The sequence below is a fragment of the Amblyomma maculatum genome, chromosome 3 (genome assembly GCF_055883805.1).
Source record: "Amblyomma maculatum isolate TAMU_Amacu chromosome 3, ASM5588380v1, whole genome shotgun sequence".
In the NCBI taxonomy this organism is placed as follows: domain Eukaryota; kingdom Metazoa; phylum Arthropoda; class Arachnida; order Ixodida; family Ixodidae; genus Amblyomma; species Amblyomma maculatum.
Genome location: NC_139346.1, coordinates 218,932,012 through 218,952,922, shown reverse-complemented (window position 1 = coordinate 218,952,922; position 20,911 = coordinate 218,932,012). Strand labels below are relative to the sequence as shown.

The 20,911-nt window shown below is 47.0% G+C and overlaps 1 protein-coding gene across 2 annotated transcripts in view; it reads right to left on the bottom strand.

Annotated features, from left to right (window-relative positions):
- Window positions 1–20,642, bottom strand: part of LOC146197737 (putative RNA-binding protein EEED8.10) — a 135,373-nt gene extending 114,731 nt beyond the window's left edge. The window contains exons 1-6 of one of the 2 annotated variants that reach the window (XM_084599648.1): window positions 19,838–20,642; window positions 18,934–19,028; window positions 7,598–7,681; window positions 7,098–7,185; window positions 2,142–2,319; window positions 1,523–1,615 (exon numbers count right to left, since the gene is read on the bottom strand). In XM_084599648.1, the coding sequence (XP_084455774.1) occupies window positions 1,523–1,615; window positions 2,142–2,319; window positions 7,098–7,185; window positions 7,598–7,681; window positions 18,934–19,028; window positions 19,838–20,257 (958 nt within the window). In that variant the 5' untranslated portion in view covers window positions 20,258–20,642. The remainder of the gene's footprint in view (window positions 1–1,522; window positions 1,616–2,141; window positions 2,320–7,097; window positions 7,186–7,597; window positions 7,682–18,933; window positions 19,029–19,837) is intronic. The other variant, XM_084599649.1, reaches the window with a different exon arrangement.
- Window positions 20,643–20,911: the final 269 nt, after the last annotated feature.

Sequence of the window (20,911 nt, the reverse complement as noted above, 5' to 3'; positions counted from 1 at the left end):
TTTCAGGTTTACAGCCACTCGAGATACGCTGCCGCATAGCCAGTCTTTCACTATTTCACAAGTTTTTTTTACAGCCATCTACAAACTGCACCTTATATGGCCCCACCGGTACGCATATCTCACCGCACTGTCCACCATCTTCAGATCAGCCGACCACGTGCACGAACAGTCACCTTCACGAACTCATTTTTTCACGCACCGCCATTCCCGAAGAGATAGCAACAACCTGTCCAATAATCTTCGCACAAAAAGCCTACAGCTATTTATCATCATAACACATGACTTTGTACCATCTCATCCAAAATTTGTACCCACCCCTTATGTGATGCCCCTCAAAAGGGGTCTTTAAGGAAATAAAAATGAAATGAAATGTTGAATAACCCCAGGTAGTCGAAATTTCCGGAGTCCTCCACTACGACATCTCTTATAGCCCGAATCGCTTTGGGACATTAAACCCCACAAACCAACCTTGATAATAATGTGCATAAATAGGCAGATAAAGGAGGGCTAAAATTCGGGTTAAACGACACAGAAATCGGCACCACCTGGAAATCGTCCGAAGAGTGCAGCAGCAGCCCTCATCATCCTCACCTCGGGCGACTGACGGACTGAATGACTGAAAAACTTTATTGAGAGATAAGGGAGGGAGATGTGTGAGTGGGGTCCCTAGTCTGGCACTCCAGCAGCTGCCGCTGCTATCTGTGCGTGTTTCACGAGGGCTCTATAAGCCTCGTGTCCAAAGCTGGATAGGGTAGCCTCCCAATCCGCAATAGTTGGCATTGCATTTATGTGATCAGGTGGATTCTTTAGGCAGGTCCATACCATGTAATGCAAGCCTGCCTTTTACCAACGTGTAAACAAGCACATGTTGACCCCTCGCAGCTGACCCCGGCGGCTTCAAAGCAGCCCATAGGAGCCGCGCTGCACTCATCACACTTCCCCATTCTAGCCCCTGTAGCGGTGTAAGTGATGTGCGCAGACCATGTGCGCCCGCCATGTGTGCCATCGCCAACTGTTCATGGTGCATAGCGTGACTGACTATCGCGATGTCCGAGATTTGCGGGAAGCACCCAGCTCTCCATGCAAACTGCTTCCTGTGCGTACAACGTGACTAGCGATCACCAAGTCAGCGATTTACGTAGGCCGTGCGTGATCGCTGTGTGCACCGCCCCTGACTGCTCACGGTGCATAGCGCGACTGGACATTGCGATGTTCGCTATTTGTGGCATGCACGCAGCTCCCTGTGCGTACAGCACGACTAGTGATCGCGAAGTCAGCGATGTGTCCGAACCGTATGCAGCTGTGAAATGTTAGGAATTCGTATCCCCGAGATTCTATTTCCAGTTATCAAGAAGTGTGCTCGGCAGATGGCTAGCAGGACTACAGGTCACACCTATGATGAACATAGCTCAAAGGCTGCAAATGGTCATCTTGTCACACCACATACCAACAGCTATCACTACGAAATCTCCGAATTTGAAAATATGTCCGGAAAAGAAAATGAACAGAAGAGCCTACTTACGCTGCCCATTACCGATGGAGAAGACACCAGTGAAAGACAGCTTCTCTTGCGATCTCCAAAGCCGAAGTGCCAGCCGGCGCCAACGCTGGCAAACTGCAGAAGGTAGGCAGACGGTGAAGTCACTTGCCAAAGAAAACACTTGTACAAAGGCCATAACACAGGTCAGCCATCTGCTCTGTCCTTCGAAGAGCTTTTCTCTCAATTTAGACGACACGCCCATACAGCTACAGCTGGAGTTGTGTACCTGCCACTTCATGAGCCACGAACAGCAGAATGACACTAAGCCTCTAGCAATATACAATCATTCAATCTCTCTCTCTCTCTCTCACATGCACGTGCACATGTGCACACAAACCCCTCAAAATCACAGTTTCACTTCATTTAAAGAAGAACAATATATGATATACTGAATGAACACAAACATCATATTTACACAATGTATAGACTGCTGCAGCCAGAGTTCTTCACAAACAAATATTTTTATCATAATCACTGCTTCTATTGCAATTTCTACCATTGACAATTTGAACATAAGTCGCAAGGCACAGTCTTTCAATACCAAATATGGCTATTTTACCAAGCTTCATAACACATCCCTTACTCGAAGGATAAAGCCCACCTCTTTCTATGCGGATGCGTGACTTGATGTCAAGCCAGGCGAGCACCATGAGCAGAGCGTCATCTGGCAGGTCGTCCACACACTCCAGTGACCGGCGTGGGGAGGGTGGAGGGGTCGCTGGGGTTACATCTGCCTCCATGTCTGACACATTCTCATCCTCATCACCATCCAGTTCCCTCTGCACCAAGTCAGGCCAACCTCCCATCAGGCACCCAGTGATGCCAGCAAAAAGCGAAACACACAATAAATATGCAATGCAGTGTGCCTGCATAATCACAGCAGAGCAACAAAAAGGTGCCAACAGTCAAGCAATACTGGCCAACCAAAGCATTATCGCTGCCTGCCAACCCTGGCATGAAAATGTAGCATCAACTAAAGACCCCTAATTTTTGGGTTTGCATTTTATCCTTTGTAATGACACCTAAGACATTACTATACACGGATCACCAAGTCATATTTGCTTGCGACTGCTGAATAATTTATAATCGAATTTCTTTTTTCACCTGTTTCGGTTTCAGTTTCAATAGCCGATTGATGGCTGTTATGTCAAAGTCAAGTCTAGGTCATGTGAGGGATGAAAATACAGCGATGTAATCATACTTGTGTCGTTTTAATTCACTACTATGATAAATCCAGCCTGTCTCAAGAACAAGAATCACCACAAGTGAAGACCCAGCAATTATATCTGTTTTTCATGCCACGCATCAAGACTTGATTGTGACGTCACAGCCATATCTCGGTTGCTGAAACTGAAACTGGTGAGAAAAGAAAATTCAATTATATATGATTCAAGTGCCGTAGGATAAAACTGCGTGTGGATCAACCTTGCGCACCATTAACAAGAAGAAAAATCCCACCAAAATTTCGTGTCTATCGCTCTTTAAAGGAAGTCAAGTTAATTTGCTCAGAAATTACTTTCTCGCGAGAAGCCATTGGCAACCACTGGATAAAATTTATTAAAGCTTACGTGTTCTGCAGCAGGTATCGCTAACCTTTTCTATTTTATAGAAGTGCAGTCAACCATGACTCGCAAAATATATTTCGCCAGAAATTAGGGAATTCCAGGATTTCAAGGACAGAAATGGGTAATAAACAAGGTAGGCAAAAAGTGTTTATTCAATCAAACAGGTAAGAAATCCTTTGAATCTAGCTTAGTCTTGACTTCCCTCTCCACGGCCTTGATCTCTATTATTTCTTTACCTGGTTGGTGGAAAGGGTCAAAAACGACATTTACTTCTCAGCATGCAATTTTTTCCCCATCTGAAATTACTACATTCATTAAATACTTGCATTTGGAAGTGGCTCCATAGTCATCTGTAGCACAGATATGATTAACACACACACTTAGTTACATACATTTAGTAACTTGCCAAGGGTAGCGTCAGTGGCATAGCCAGGGGCAATGTTAGTATACTAGGTTAGTTTGCAAACTGCGGTGGGATGCGTGGGACAGCACCGCACGCGCGAGTCGGTGGCATTGCAGTTGCAGCAGGCTCTAGCTGCAGGAAGCCAAGGAGGCTCCCAACGACGAGCAACACAGTCGACGGAGACTTGTAGTCATCGCCACCATAACGTTCTGGCGAGAATTGGAGTTGTCACTTTTGTGTGATGATTTTGTGGCTTTCGCGGAATAATATACGCACAGTGGAACTATGCCGACATGCTGTGTGACCGACTGCACGAGTGGCTATCGAACGGACAAGAGCAGAGCTCTGACCAGCATTCCATTTTCGCTCAAAGCACGAAGCACTTCTTGCCACATGGAATAAGGCTATTCCACATACTGACAAGAACCTTTCAGCCAAGTTGAGTGTGTGCGATTTTCACTTCTACGATAAGAAAATTCTGAAACGTACGTTCATGTAATTGAAAGCGAAACTGTAGAAATTCCCCGAGAATAACGGGAGCATTGCCAAAAATACCGTCCCGAAAGTGTTTCCTTATGTATTGGGGTATTTATACAAGCTACCAGCAGGAAGGCGCAGAGAAAGGTGGGAAAACGCTAGAGGAGCGCTCAAAGCCCATGAAGAAAATTGCGGTGACCACGTGGACTACCCTCAAGATCAGCCGTACATTTCGGAGCCTCAAAGCGTTGATTTGCCAAGCATCGATATATTTGTAATAAAACAAAGCGAGCACCGACTGTTACCCTGTAACCTAACATGCTTATATGCGCGAAAAAAAAATAAAAAAAAAAGCCGGAGGTAAGAGGTGAATGCTGGATCTCTCATTGGCGCTCTTTTTTTTTTTTTTCTGTACCCTTTCTTTTTGCTCTAGTTCAAGTTATAAGCTCTATCAACTCATCCAGCAAGGCATTTTATTGGTGTATCGTTTGAAACCTGTATCTGTACATAATAATGGTTTGTACAAAATTCCCAGTAAGCTGGAGCTCAAAGAGTCATCACTATAGACTGTTTACAGAGAGTAGTTCCACTCTCCCTAACAGGTGGCGCCACTAGGACGGCCGTCATTGCTGGCCTTCAGAATGCATCGGCGCGCAGAGCGGATTGCTGCTGTGCATCTTGTGTAAGAATGCCGGCTGACTTTTAAAGACCGCTGCTTTGATGCAGGTCTCATCTGTATTGTCGAAGTATTCTGCGAGGAAGAAGAGCTAATGACCCTGTTGTATATTGGCGGAAGAACAGACGATGCTTTCCATGTAAGGTGCACATAATGGCCTATGCCATCGTTTTTCTTGGAGGTGTATCACGAGTTCATGTTCCTTTCTGGGACAAGAAAGCGCGTGTGAATTGTAAAGAAAGGCTATATCTCACGCACCAGCTTATTTTAGCACTGACAGTAGCCATGGAAATGCGAGAACGACCCTGACGTTTCTGAAGAGTTGTATATTTTGCGCCTAAATTTGCACTGCTAACGCTTTATTTTCGCAGGGCATTAAGAAGTACCTTGACGTGGCTATTAATGTATATGTATTTATAAGAATTGATTGTGCAGAGAAGGAAAGTCAATGTGGGCATGTCAGTGAATCTGCTTACTTTAATTAGGTACTGTTCCCGAGGATATGCGGGATCGAATCCCGGCCTCGGCGACTGCTTTTCGATGGAGCCGAAAATCCAGGCGCCCGTGTGTTGTGCGATATCAGTGCACGTTAAAGAACCCCAGGGGGCGGGAATTTCCGCATCCTCCACTCATAGCATGAGCCGCTTTGGGATGTTAAACCCCACAAACCAAACCAAACTTTAATTAGACAAGCACTGCTGCAATACATGTAATAACTGCTGCTTTTATGAAACTAATGCACGGGCCAATCATGAAATTTACCATAATAAGATTTTTTATATCCCCGTTTGCTTGGGCTGCCTACTGTGGGTTCTGAATTCCGGTGCAGTTTCCAATCATTTTCGCCCGAGCGCAGGTGAGCGCCGCTGAGAGCCTCATGCGGCCTTCAAGCAGCGTAATAGTCTTTTGAAGCCAGGACGTTTACAGGAAGTAAACTTATACCTTATCAATTGTGGGGGTTACACGCGCGTCCATAATGAGCAGTAAATATTGTGCGCAATGTTAAATGGTGAACATTCATATTGCGTCATCAGCCAGCACAGTCTGAACAGGCGTTCGCCCTTTGCGCAAGAAAATTAATAAAAAAACGTTTGAGGGGATAATCAGTTTCTAATCTATTCAGTTTTACAGAAAATGTTTTCCACAAAGAGTGCTAGAGAGGGAATCGATAGGAAAAAAAAAAAAAAAAAAAAAGAGTCGACAGCTGAAGGGTTTTTCGAAACGTTCTAGCCAATGCAGACAGTTAGGAGGACGTAATAAACGAACTATGTGGTTCATTTTTTAGCACCTACACATGCTATGGGCATTCATATGAAGTTTTTTTGGTGTTTACAAGCTCGTTGTTCCCAGCGATAGTGGGTACGCCGCACCATGCAGCCGAGTAGCAGCGCGCCGGAAGCCGTCAAACCAGAAGGCCCGAAGGCCGGCGATGGGGGAAGGGTCACATGATCAAATATGGCAGCGCCCATGCGTTCGTGCTGTAAAGGGTCTATAGGGTAGGCGGCTACGAACTTGCCCGAATAATTGTAAAGATACTCTAAGCACTAACTATAGCAGTGGCCCTGTAGCGTCGTTGCGCTAGTAGCCCCGAGATCGCAGGTTTAATTCCCGGCTACATTTCAGGGAGGCGAAATGCAAAGGTGGCAGATTGGGCGAGTTGGTTGTTCATGATGAAGACTGTAGCACTTGGAAACACGGACAACATGAAGAAGTGCATGTGTTGTCTTCTTCGTGTTCGTGTTTCCGAGCGCTACAGTCTTCATCAGGAAATGTGAAGGAGCACTTGTGCTGTGCTTGAGAGGAAACTCTGGCCTAAAAGTCCAAATATTCGTGGTATAAGCGAGAGCTAGGCGAATTAAATTAGCATGAAATCTGTCTCTTAGTCCTCTCTTCACCAGCCTCAAGCTTGACCGTTTTTCCGCACAAGGAGATAAGGATCGCAGCTCATATTCTATGAGATGAAGCTGAAAATAAGGCTGCCATGCAGCGAAACCATTCCTTTGCCATACAGACGGCGCGAAGCTCTTGGAACCTGCTACCACGCCTCCGCCATCTGGCGACAGAGCTGAAAAGTGTGCCATTTCCTATGCACGGCTCGAATGGGGAGTTTGAAAACTAACCTAGTCAAGTAACATTGGCCAAGGGTGTTTTTACGTGTCAGAACAACACAAAATTTTTCTGAGCGCAGCATCCTCCCCCCCCCCCCTCCTTTTGTCCCTTTTTTGCCAAAGGGGGGGGGGGGGGGCATTTAGCCTTCCTTGAAAAATGTTTCTGGATATGCCACTGGGTAGCATGGACAAACAAGAACTTTCAGTTATCCACTGACAATTACTGCTATGTAGAAGGCATATTACATCTGAAAGCAAACAGATACTGAAGGGCTGTAATAAATCGCTTGTGATGAAAATATACCAATGTAGCCAGGTGCCAACTCACAGCAAGGGCCTTTCGCTCTGCTGCCACTTGGGCATCTTTACGAAGTTTGGATACCCTTGTCTTGTTGGCTGGAAGCAACCGCAGCTGCCTGCACGAAGGCATACAAGTCAGCGCCAAAAGAAGAGAAAAGAAAGCTAGAACCTGCCTTTTATGAAGAAGCTCTCTCTCAGACTAACCATAGGCACAAGGATATCAAGACAATGTGACACCAACAAAAATGTGAAGCATGTCACAAAAGCACCAAGCCCCTAGTCATTTTATGCAAACCAGGTTAGATTAGAAAGAACCACTGCTCAGTGTGCCACTCTTATATTTGCTAGCAAAAACTAGATGCCAATAATCCCAGAACAGACTAGATGGTCAGTGCAGAAACAGACTAATGAAAGTATAAACCACATATATATCGCACGATTTACAGTGCGACACAGCTGGTCATCTCGCAAGCAATGTTTGTTATAGCTGGGTCAGGTGAAAGCAGTCATAATGAGCACCACATTTACCTGCCATCAAGCTCCAACTGATCGGGGGGAGAATTCCTTGCTCTTTCGGCCTCTTCGACCTTGGAAAATGTCACAAACCCATACCTGAAACCGAAAGAGCAAGTTAAGCTTCAGCAGTCAAAACCAAACGGCAGCTCTTGTTCGTTCTCAATCGCACTGTCAATGAAGCACAAATAAGGGTGATGATGCAGTCAAGGGAAGAAGCTGGCACTGGAGAGACTCTGTGTCTATGGTTTTCATCCATTCGTTTTTAGTAATTACTTGTTTCCTGTGTTAAACTTAAAACAGCTGATCTATTAACATTACCGCAACAGTCCGGTACACAGGCCAAATACAGGAATTGGTTTACTATTATAAGGGGTGCTTTAGAGAGAATGCTCCAAAGGGGCTAGATGCCGAAGTCGCCATCTAGCCTCAGCGTGCCAGCCCTAACAGTCACAGCTGTGACGCGTGAAGTCACCACTGCAGCAGGTTCAGATCAGAGGGAACCAACACGAGTTGCGTTCTTGAAGAAGGCTTTATTCGGCCTGAGTACACAGCAAAACACAGCACTCAAGAAACAACTGCCGTAGCGAGCGAACGTCCCGCTTGCGTGCGGGGGTGAAATAAAGCTAGGGGAAGTGCACGCAAAATGGGGAGAGGACACTTTTTCTGGCTATGCCGCCAAGGCTAAAGGTGGAGATTCCTCCATGGTGTTACTTCATCATCTGGTTATGGCATATTTGGCCTCAGTTACAGTTGTGGTTTCAGTTCCACCTTTTCTTGAAATTATAGTTTTTGAGCAGCCAATGACGCAGAAATGACTTTCTTTAGAATACCAAATATGTGCATTGTGAAAGCATACAAAACTCTGTAGATAGGTACAGCATAAGCTGTCGACATACTTTTCGGGATATTCCAGACAGATAGCGCAGCCATCCCATTTTCTCGGCGTACAGCAGTGATTTTAAAATCCACTGCATTAATGTTGCACACGCTAGTGTTGTAGTACAACCGTGATATAATAATAATCTCCATAATGGTATAATATTCCTGAGCCCGATCTGCGATCGTGCTGCGCAGTGACTGGCTCTGCAGCTTTGGCTGCATATCTAGAAAAAGTTGTGCGGGAGTATAGCATAGCTTTGCACTCAAGGCCCACAGTGGTGTGTACGATGACCGGGCAATTCAGGTGAGGGCAGCGGTCTCCTCGGCAGAAAGTCTGAACCGCACATGTGCATGTTCGCCCACCAAAAGACAAGAGAAAATTGTGGGAGGTGCCCTCCTCCCAGAACCGTGAACAGCCGCTGTGCTGGGTGTCGCTACGGGAGAGTGGGAGGCAGTAGGGGGTGGCCGGTGTGCCCTTCTTTCACCATCCTCACTAACAGCACACGCGTAACCTCACATGATAATTATGTGCGGCCGTTATAATAGGACAGGGTATTCATTTGTATCCCCACACTATCTACAATTTACGGCTATGACCAATTAACTCTGGATAGTAACCTAAATTGCAAAAATTGCATGTTTAAAAATAAAAAAACTACATGTAAATTACAGAAATTTATACATTTATTCAACCAAAAACACCAGTGAGCACCTCAATGCCTACTGGAAACTGGTGCAGAAAAAACATTATGTTGTTAGACAATGCTGAACCGAATCGAGTGTTAGCCGAGAGAGGTCCGGACCAAATTTGGTGGTAGCCTGGACTAAATTTGCAAGTCACCACCGTATTCGCCATAGCCGAATTAGGCTGAATATCAATTTTGGTCCAAATCGGCAGAGATCAAATTTTGGGGGTGGCTCCGGCCAGATCTGAGGTCACCATCATGCTCGCATAGCCGATTAGGCTGGACATCAATTTTGGTCAAAATTGGCATTTGGTAAAAATTGGCAGAGATCAAATTTAAGGGGTTGGCCCGGGCCAAACTTGGTAGTGGCTTGAGTCATATTGTCAAGGTGCAGAAGAGACAAGCAAACGTTCAGCACCGTTGCAGGTCCGATAGCGCGTGTCCCCTTCTTCTTTCTAAAAACACTGTCTTCGGGTGCCACTAATTGACATCTGGCACCATTCCCCCCCATCCGAAAAAGCACTGGTGATAAGCACTGATAAGCACTGGTGAGAGTCAAACTCAACTCACCGTGGTGAGTAAGAAACGAAACAAATCACCGAAAATAAATGGCAGGCAGAATGCTCCAAAGAAAAAAACTCAAAATGCAAGCACTGGCCGTCAATGCGTGAAGTAGGGCTTCATGCGGAGCGTGTGCACTACTTCTGGTTGAGGCTGACGGCATGGACTGTGCACAGTACCGTAGGGCAAAAACTTCTTAAGTCAAATCAGAGACACGGCGAAGCACTGTGTAGGGCCCAAAGTAGCGGCTTAGCAACTCTCCGACAATCCTGGGCGACGAACAGGGGTCCACACCCAGTCATTGGGTGGTACTTGACATGTCGGTGGCGTTGGTTATAGCAATGTGCATCGGTCGCCTGTTTTCGCTTGATGTGCATGCGGGCAGGTTGGCGAACATCTTCTGCGTACTGACTAAATTCGTCGGTGTGCGGCGTGAGCGGCCGGTCGTTGGTTGCACATGGGAGCACGGCATCCAACATGGTTTGTACGTCACGGCCATAGACAAAGCGAAATGGCACAAAGTGAGTGGTTTCCTGTACAACCATGCTATAAGCAAAAGTCACGTATGGGAAAACTTCGTCCCACATTTTATGCTGGACGTCGACGTACATAGCTAGCCTGTCCGCTATGGTTTTGTTTAGTTGCTCCGTGAGCCCATTTGACTTCAGGTAGTAGGTAGTAGCTTTCAGACAGCACGTGTGATTGCGCTGCACTGTGAAAGCACGTGACGGCACGTGTGTAGGAGCTGCGCTGTGAAAGCCGGGTCTCGATCTGTGATGACGCAGGATAGGGCCCCGTGCCATAAAACAATCTGATGCATAAAAGAACTGTGCGATTTCAGACGACGTTCCTCATGGTAGAGCCTTTGTTTTTGCATAGTGCGTTAAATAGTTTGTCGCTACTACATCCACTTATTACCAACCGACGATATGGGAGTGAATAGAGACGATCCATACCGACTTGGTCAAAAGGGTACCAAGACGACACAAGTCGTTGGAGCAGACCTGCAGCCTTTACTGTTGGAGACTTACGGCATTGGCATTCGCGGCAACCTTGGACATAGCGGTTTACGATGGCTGAAAGTTTGGGCCAATAATACAACTGGCTCACTCTTGCTAGCGTGAGCACAAACCCCGAGTGGCCAGATTTTGGCTCATCGTGACGGGCAACAAGGTTGTCTTCGCGGAGGTCTGACGGCACGACTAGAAGGTAGACTCTGTCGCCGCTGCTCAAGTTTTTCTTGTACAGGATGCCATTGCGTATACAAAAGGATGAAAGGTTCCGGGAGAACTGTTGCCGTATGCTGGAAGCGCGGCCCTCCAGATGGTCAATCACAGGCTGTAGGTCCGCGTCAGCTCATTGCCTTGCTTTAAGGTCAGCATCGCCGACTACACCAAGGAAGCGACTGTCATCCTCAGGGTTCTCATCAGCTAACTCGACAGGTGCATGCGAGAGCGTCTGCGTATTCTTGCTTACAGCCAGATTTGTATACTATCGCATAGTCTAGCTCCGCAATCGTGCTAGGTGGCTGGACGGGTCCAGGAGATTGGCCAGCCAGTATAGAGAATGGCGGCCGGTAACCACTCTGAATTGACGGCCGTAGATGTAAGGGCGAAATTTCATCGTAGCCCACACGACCACGAGGCACTCCTTTCCTGATGTCGAGTTAATTTCGGCAAGTGAGAGAGTGCGACTCGCTTAAGTGATCACGTGTTCGACGCCGTCTTGGTGTTGGACAAGGACAGCTCCAAGACGATGTTCAGTGTGCATTTCAGTGTCGGTATCCTCATCAAAGTGAGCCAGCACAGGAGTAATTTGCAGCAGTCGGCACAGTTCTACAAAAGCCTCTTGCTGCTCCTCAGTCCACACAAACGGTATATTGGTACGCGTTTAATGGGTGAAGGGTTCGGCAATCTTGGAGAAATCGCCGATAAATCATCGGTAGTAGGCGCACAAACACAGGAAGCGTTTGAGGACCTTCCTTGTAACAGAAACAGGAAAGTCGACTACAGCGGCAGTTTTGTCAGGATCAGGGCGAACACCGTCGGCGCTCACAAGGTCGCTGAGAAACTTAAGTTGGTTGTATCCGATGTGACATTTTTCAGGCTTGAACGTTAAATTTGCTGAGCACAGAGCATCTAACACTGTTCGGAGGTGTTGAAGATGTTGGTCGAAGGTTTCAGAACACAACATCATCCAGTTCAGAACATATCATACAGGTACACTAAACAGGTTTGCCATTTAAGGCCAGCAAGAACAGTGTCCATCATCCGTTGGAACGTCGCCAGCACTGAACACAGACTGAAAGGCAGTATCTGAAATTCATAGAGACCATCGGGTATGACGAAGGCTGTTTTTTCACGGTCATGTTCATCAACCTCAATCTGCCAATACCCGCTTTTTAAGTCGATCGAGGAAAAGTACTTGGCACGGCGCAGCCTGTCAAGTGAGTCATCTATGCGTGGCAGTGGATAAACGTCTTTTTCGTTATGGTATTCAGCTTCCTGTAATCAACGCAAAAAGTGCAGAGTTCCATTCTTTTTTTTAACCAGAGTGACAGGCGACGGACGACCAAGGGCTGTTAGATGGTTGTATAACGCCGTCAGTAAGCATCTCTTTCACTTGTGTTTGTATGGCCTCATGTTCCTTCAGTGATATCCGATATGGCTTTTGGCATATCAGGCGGGCGTCATCGAACGTAATTATTCAGTGCTTCATGACAGAAGCTGGTAGAGGGTGATCCATTCTTAGGATTAGCATGCGAGTGTGCAGCCGCACTCTTTAGAGCGCTCATGCTTTTAACATGGCCGCACATCAAAGCAAATTGGTGTGCGTGCAGGATGATTTGGAGGGGATGCTTTGCATCATGTGCCAATTAACTTTTATGCACGGCCAGGACAGATGCACTGGCACTTTGAAGAGTGCAGTCGCATACTTGCATGTTCACGAAAAGAATGGATCACCCTTTACCTTGGACGACAACATGAAACAGGATCTATAGTCCAGCAATAAAGCATGTAGGTCACAACACTGAGTCGCCGACAACTTGGGACTAATATTAATCCAATTTAGAGATGTGTTCGGACATATCACAGCTGCTGACATGAAATATTCAGAAATGTCGGCAAAGTGTTCAGCAAACGCGATGGCAGTAGCGCGGAAAGAGTAGAGGCTTAGTGGTAAACTTTGTTACCAGGAGGCTTTGGGCAGAACACACAAAGTGCGTCAGTAAAAGTGACAGATTACTCTCAATGACTGCTGTTCTGTCACGTTACCCATCGCATTCAACACTGACAAAAAATGAGAAGGGTTCAACGCTGCTGAACTGAATACGGAGTGAAAGCATAAGCTGCAGATGACCCGAGCGTTCTTATTTCTCTTCTCCTTCTTCTTCTGTTTAAATAAGGACATCGACACGGCACGCAGTGACGAGCGGTTAAACCTGGCGTAGTATTGCTTTTGCAATAAAACACTTACACGCGGCAGGATCAAAACACTATCAGCAGAAATGCGTAAAGCGGTCCTGCGTTGGCAAACATTAGCGTTGTCACCGGCATTCTTTGTAATAAATTTCACAGTTCGCTGCCTCAGGTTGACAATGGCTCCGTTCTCACGAAGAAAGTCAACGCCGAGAACCAGGTCACGTGAACAGTCACTGAGAACCAGAGAGCTGACAACGAACATGGAGTCCCAAATCTGCATCCTGGCGGCGCACTGTCCAAGCACAGTTACAACATGGCCGCCACCCGTGCAGATCTGCATACGTACCAGACAATAATGTCGTTACTTTCTGAAGACATGTTGCTAGTTTGCCAATTAAAATTGAGAAATCTGCTCCAGTGTCCCCCAATGCACGAATGTTGTGACTGTCCAGAAGTACAGGAATGTCTAGTGATAACCGGTCCGGGAAATCAGGTGCTGCCGTCGTGTTTGTCGGAGTTCCCTGCGCCAATGTCTGCATCGTCAGGGGGTCTTTATCGCGTCGATCTGTAGCAGCCCCGCCTCTGGAGGTCGCGCTCATTAGTTTTCCCGATGAAGACTTGGTGACTGGCCTTGCACAGCTTTCTACGAGTTCATGACTTGCAAGGAAAATGATGGGCGTTGGGGTAATGGCGGTCCGGACTGCCGTCGCGTCATGGGTGGCAAGAGCTGCTGTGTCACGTATTCTTCAATGACACGCGGACATTAGCCAAACCGTAATCGAGCAGCATTAGCCGGAAAGTCCTGCAGTATGAGCTCTCAATATCGGCACTGGCGGTAAAGATGACCAGGCTCCCCGCAGCGGTAGCATACCCGCCTTCGGTCGGGGGCACGCCAGATATCCGATTTGCGCAGTGGGTATTGATCATTCTGCGCTAATGTGCTGGTTGGACGGGAGGTGATTGGACAGGAGGGACGTGAACACAAGCGCTGCTGAAGTAGGAGCAGGCCGCCGCAGCATATTAGTGTAGGTAGGCCGGACATACTCCGTCGGGAAGGGCTGTGGTTTGTCAACCAGTAATGGATGCCACAAGCTCGTCGCGAATGGCGCTAGCAATAAAGCTGACCACTGGATGCGACACGCCGCAAAACTTCTGCAGCTCCAATGGAATGGATCATGTCGCGGAACAAGTCAGTGTTGTTGCTGACGTCCGGGAGGGACTCTGTTACTGAAGCGGCGAGGACAGGTCTGTGGTACACAGCAGAGTGCTGTTGAAGAACTTGCTCCCATCGTGACTGCCTCCATTAAAAACTTTTCAACAGTTCCACGCGGCTTGCGCAGAGGCCCTCAAAAGGCTGTTCTTTAATGTCGCACATTAGATAGCGTAGCTTTTTCGCCTCCAACATCGCCGGGTCAGCTCGTCGGAACAGCCGCATCAATGTCTTCCACATACATCGTAACCGTCTGATTCGGCAGCTGGATGCGAGACTGAAGAGTCAGTTCAGCTCTTTCCAAACTATCCGTGCTGGTGTATGCTTAGAGCAGTTTACTGCGGAACTCAAGCCATGATGCTTAAGGGCGTCTTCCCAGTTTTCGTACCAAGTACAAGCGCTGTCCTCTAGGCTGGAGAACACGTTCCTCAGCTTCGCGATGTCATTCCACTGATTGAATGCGGGGACGCATTCATAATGAGCAAGCCAGTCTTCCACGTCTTCAGGCTGAGTACCGTGAAAGGGCTTTGGTACTCGTGGGTTGTGGAGGGTGTAATGCGCAGCGCTTTACATGGGTCTAGGAGCAGGCGCACGGGTAAACGGCAAGGGCCCGTACTCAGCGGACAGGTCAAGGTTTCTGCGACTCACTCAGTCAGCTGGAGTGTCTACAAGCGGAGGCCGGAGGTCCTCAGCACTGTGGGACATATGCCAGGTAGGCTAACAATAATAGATTTGAACGTTGAGCTAGTTAGTCACACATCTTGGAAGAAGGCAGCAGAGCAGGTAACAAAACAAAACAAAACAGAAGAAGCATGCACAAACACAAGGGCAACGCTGCACTGACAACTATATTGATCAGAACCCGCACATCTTCTCCTTTCACTTTACGTCTGCAGCTAGCTTCTTCCCTACCTTTAACATCCTGCCGGTAACCCCGCCTTCAGTGGTATTGTTGAAAAAGGAATTAGATTTTTTACGCTTACCAGCAAGACGTTAAATATAAAGAAGAAGTTAGCTGCAGACGTAAAGTGAAGGGAGAAGATGTGCGGGTTCTGATCAATATAGTTGTCAGTGCAGCGTTGTCCTTGTGTTTGTGTGTGCTTCTTCTGTTTTGTTTTGTTACCTGCTCTGCTGCCTTCTTCCAAGAAGAGGCCAGGAAGGCTACCCAGTGTTCTCCACCAAGATGGGAGGTCGCCATCATGTTCGCCATAGCCAATTAAGGCTAGACATCGATTTTGGTCGAAATTGGCCATGATCAAATTTTGGGGGTGGCTCAGGCCAGATTTGAGGTCACCATCATGTTCGCTATTGCGATTAGGCTGGACATCGATTTTGGTCCAAATTGGCTGAGATCGAATTTCAAGGGCAGCCCTGGGCCAAACTTGGTAGTGGCTTGAGCCATATTGGGAGGTCACCATCGTGTTCGCCGCAGCCGATGTCGGCTAGACATCAATTTCGATCCAAATCAGACGAAGTCAAATTTTGGAAGCGGCCCGGAATAAATTTGGAAGTGGTCCAGGCTAAACATGGGGGTCACAATCATGTTTGCCATAGATAAAATAAGCTGGGAATCAATTTTGGTCCAAATGGGACAAAGTCAAATTTTGGGGGTGGTCTGGGCCATATTTGGGAGTAACCATCAAAGCACTTGATGCCGGACATGGTTGCAAAGCACACAGGTATGGCAACGGCGAGTTACATGGTACAACGTCATCACCACCCCTCCCTTTAGAGGTCAAATCCAATCCCTGGATGACCTTCTAAAATGCAAACAATAACAGCTAACACTGTAAAACAGTAGTCACCCATAATAAAAAGGTAGGGCATGTAAGCAGAAAATACACTTAAAATGGCAGTGCCATTCAGCACGTTACAGCACTAACCTGTTGCATCTATTACATATGACATATCAGTAGTAAGCAGAATGTGATAGGCAGGCTCTTTTTTTTTTTTTTTTTTTTTTAGAAACAATAATGGGAAGTGTTACAAAGTCAAAGCACGCTAATGCACATTCTTGAGAAAATCCTAAACATGAAGCCAGCCTGCATGCCAAAATTTCAGTGTGACAATAGCAGGACAGCACACTACGCATTTTAACTCTCAGTTTCAAAAACAGCAGTGCAGTCCACAAAACTATGTTCCGTTAACACTTGATGTAAACAAGGGCAGAAGTTCTTAAAAACTAGGGGGTAAATAACGACCCCCCGTTCGTCATGTCTACCTCTTGGCCTGATAGACATGCTTTGCCCACTCTTGCTGACCAAGTGTCCTGGCCAGAAAGTGTAGATTTAAGCAACAACAGGCAAACTAGCATCCAAAATTCTCGTAAAGTCAATATGTTGTCAGCGTGAGAAAACTTTCGACTACTGCAAAATATAGTCACAGAGTGTGATGTCCACACATGGACAGCCCTCAAGCAAGGTGCAATGAGATAATTAAGATGAAAACTACTCCAAGTATGTCAATAATAGCTGTGAGGTGGCAGCTGCCTCAGCAGTCATGGCAACTAGGCACATGCCAGACACTTGTCACTGCTTTCGTGTAGCTAGTTTTGTTAAGATTCCCACCGCAATGCTCAATGCTGCATCAATCACACAGCTCCATCCAGTCGACTTTTAGTGGTCGATGCAACCAATTTTTCCCAATAAATCGTATTTCCCCATGCTAGCAGCATATTTTTTGCCTCATTGGAGCATAAGCAAGAGTTCTTCAGTGCACAAGCAGTTCATGAACAAAAAACATGTAAATATTCATGCCAAGAATGACATACTACAGAAATCGAAACTTTACAGGAGACATGAAAAGTTTACAGGACACATGTGGTCGAGAAAAAAATGTTTTGTTACATTTATTATGCCTATGCTTCGCAACCTAGTCACGTGGTATTGTTACCAGTAAATACTGCATATGCATCCCCTCATACTTTCACACACTTTAGGTAACTGGATTATGTGACTTAATAAATGCTTGCTCCTGACATTTATCATGTAAGAATTGTTATTTAACAATGCAACCTTAGATCACATGTAAGCAATAGTCTTTTAATCACCATAAAACAATTATAATTTATTATATTCCCGCAAATCTAAGAACACAGCATTACACTCTTTGCATGTGAATATAGTGCAACATCCTGCTGTGGCCAATCATGGCTCTTGATTGGGTCCAATGTACGCTGCTACCATAGTTACAAAGCAAATGCATTGGCTGGTGTACCGCAGCATGAGCAACACAGTAAAGAAGGCAATTTATAGGCTTAATTATGAAAATGTGGCTGTTACAAGCACTGAGTGTGAACCCTACCACAGGAGAGAAATCAGAAGGGACGAATGTCTAAAAGTAAATAATTCAGCTCTTTAATGCGAGTGCAAAATTTGGGGTGCGCTGATACAGGTGTCAACTTCATTCACAACCTGTACAGCTTCTATTGTTTCTCAAGTATACTGGTCTACAGTGGACCTTACTATTTCAGGTTGGCAAGTACTGACAATCCTTACAGTGGATGCCAAAGTGACCATGTCACACACCACAATGTTAATGCAGCCCTTCGCTGAGTTATCGCACCGTCTGATCAACTGAGCATGTGCCACATTAATGAAGACCCAGAAGGCAATGCCCTCAGTGTATTCTCTGTAATGATTTATAATGCACAGCACATTCACTGTTGGCTCTCCTAAAAAGTCGGCACTTTTACATCTTCCCTGCACAGTTAACATCCATGCATATAACAGTCAAGTTTCGATAACAAAACTACATTTTTCTAGCGCATCACAGTTCACATGCTGCCCAGCTAAAATTTGCGGGATTACTTTTTACCTCACCTAAATTTGTTTGTTTACGGGTTTAATAATGAGTTTACCGTACCAAAGTGACTCACGCTATGAGTAATGCTATAAGGGGGGCTCAGATAATTTTGGTCGCCTGGAGTTCTTTAACATGCACTGACAGCACAAGGGCACCTTTTGCTTCGCCTCCAATGAAATATGGCCACCCCGACTACGATCAAACGCTAGTTGCCTGGCTCAGTAGTCAAGCGCCCAGCTGCTGAACCATTGCAATGGGACTTAGCTACGTTGTAATCCAGCCCAAAAATGAAAGCCAGCACTTGCACAGAGTGTAAAGCAGCTATAGACGAGTTCAATAACTCACTTTTTCAAGAACCACTGTGATACTGACAAAAAGCAAAATGTGTAGCGCTTATAAAGACCCCATGCTCCTATTCATGAGCAAATCTATAGCAAGCATGCGAGCACAATCCGCCTTTTTCACAAAATGTGGCACCCTCTGGAGGTGGCAGAAAATTCGTCTGCTACTGGTTAAAAAAGACCTTGGGAGACGAAGCCAGATTCGAAATGGTGGTGTGTGTTCTTGACAGCTACCGCCATCTGTCGCATAAGACTGTCACGAATATGAACTGAGCATGGCCCCCGAGATCAGTTATGCCTGCGCCGATCACGGAGGCCAAGAACTGGGCATGCGCAGCTGGGCTGGTTGTTTGTTTTCAACCAGGGAGAGAGGAACGCATGCGCATAGCGTCCTTGTGAAAAAGGCGGATTCAAATCCTACATTAGAACATCCAAAGAATATTACCCTTTGGGCCACCGTTTGATGTGGTCCTGCACAATGGTGCAGTCCACAACTTTCCCAAACTTGCTTAAAAAATCTCGCAGTTGAAGCCTTGTAACCTGAGAACAAAAGAAAACAGGCAAGTTTGTTTAGTCTGCAAACCTTTGGGCATATAACACAGCCAACATATTGCAGAAGGGAAGATTCAGAAAACACCCTTGATCGATAAGTGGCCGCCGAAGTCGGGATCGAATTCACGACGTGGAACTGTATTGGTCGAATGCTAGTGAATGCAGCAGGTAAAATGGTCAAATGTTATGTGAAGTTGCGCCCAGAAGCACTCGACGTCTATCAGCACGGCTGATGTGCCATTTTCTGTCAAAGGAAAGAACAGTTTCGTACGAAACAAAAAGAACGGATAGTTCACGTCGTAACACCATTGTGACCTGCGGCGGAAAACAACTTGAGCAGACTAACTCTCAGAAAAATAGGAAGAGAAGAGGAGAAAGCGGACAAGTGAAACGAAGTAGTGGAAACAACTAATCGTCACTACACCTCTTATCGCGCTCGCGCAACGGCGCGAGACACAACAGAGGCCAGGAAACGCCGTTTGTGCGCCCAGCACGTCGGCATGCTCAGCAGTAGCAACAGTGACAGCCCCAGATTATTTTTTTTTTTTTCTTGGCTCCGCCACGCCGACAGGCGGAGGCGACTCGTTAAAAAGGGGACAACCGTGATCACCATCACTGCATCGGAAATAAACTAGAGAAAAAGACAGAAGAAGCGCAGCGCATAATAACCAGAACAAGCGCGTTTCAGAACGCGAAACTCTGCGCGGAGTACCCAAACAAGCGATAAGGGGTACAAGCACGACCATTAAAGCCGGTCGTGGGTACAAGCAAGGGACTAGACACCGCTGAGTACTTACTCGGTAACTTATGTTGCCGACGAAAAGTTTTTTCTGGTAGAAAGCTTCGTTTTCCTTGACGCTATCCGCATCCTCGGGACTCGTCTCGTCGGACTTGTCGTCTTCCATCGCCGTCTCCATCTTCCGACGAGCAGAGTCTAACCACTCGTTGTCGAAACTGTTGAGCCCAGACTCGGACCGCCTAGGGTCGAAGAAGCGACACATTCTAGGGGAAGGGGTCTTGCAGAGTCGCTCGCGCAGCTGCTGCTCTGAGAAGATCCAGCTCTCGCGGATCGGCGTTGACACGGGCGTTGCGGGCAGACTCGATCGGTAGACGGCGCCGGCGGGCAGGCAGTCCGGCAGGCAAACCGCATTCAGCCCCATAAACGCTTCCGAATGCAGTTTCTGTAGGCACCGTATTCGGTACGCATACGAGAACATGATGACGGCTGCGCGCTTCCTAACCAAATGAGAGGACGAACGCGCGGACGCTGCGCAAAGATGATTACCGACGTTGCTCTTCCCCAGCGGTAAAGTGACCAGCGGGTCGTCACACCATCTTCCAGTGGATAGCCGCCGCTCGTGATGGTGGTGGCTTTGCACCTTTCGTCACCGCACACTGCATGACTAAGCCGCTCACTGACCGCAGTGGCAACTTCTGCGCTGGGCGTTATTCATCTTCGGTCACGCTGCGAAAACTGTACTACCTCACGTGCGGTAAAAGACTTACAGACGTGCGGAAACTATGCCGTACGAGATCAACAAACAAGTCGCCATCTTCTTCGGATTGGATGCTGTCAGCTTGATGTTGGCCGGCGTTGGTTTTCGGCTGGGTCCCGGGTGGCGGTCGCGAGAACAAGCGGCGCTGCAGTCAACTCTTGCTCCTTGCCGGGCGCGTCGTCTGCTACAGGCAGCGCGAAAGCATGGAGCGGCCAGCACACACGTAGCTTTTGCGTGCTGCCATTGCACTGTACAGGGCTGCAGTATAATTATAACTACGACCGCTTTGGCTTCAAAGCGACGCATTAACTTGGACAACGTGTTTGTGTGATGAAAAATTGTTAATGCTGTGTGTTGTGTGCGCTACTGACGACA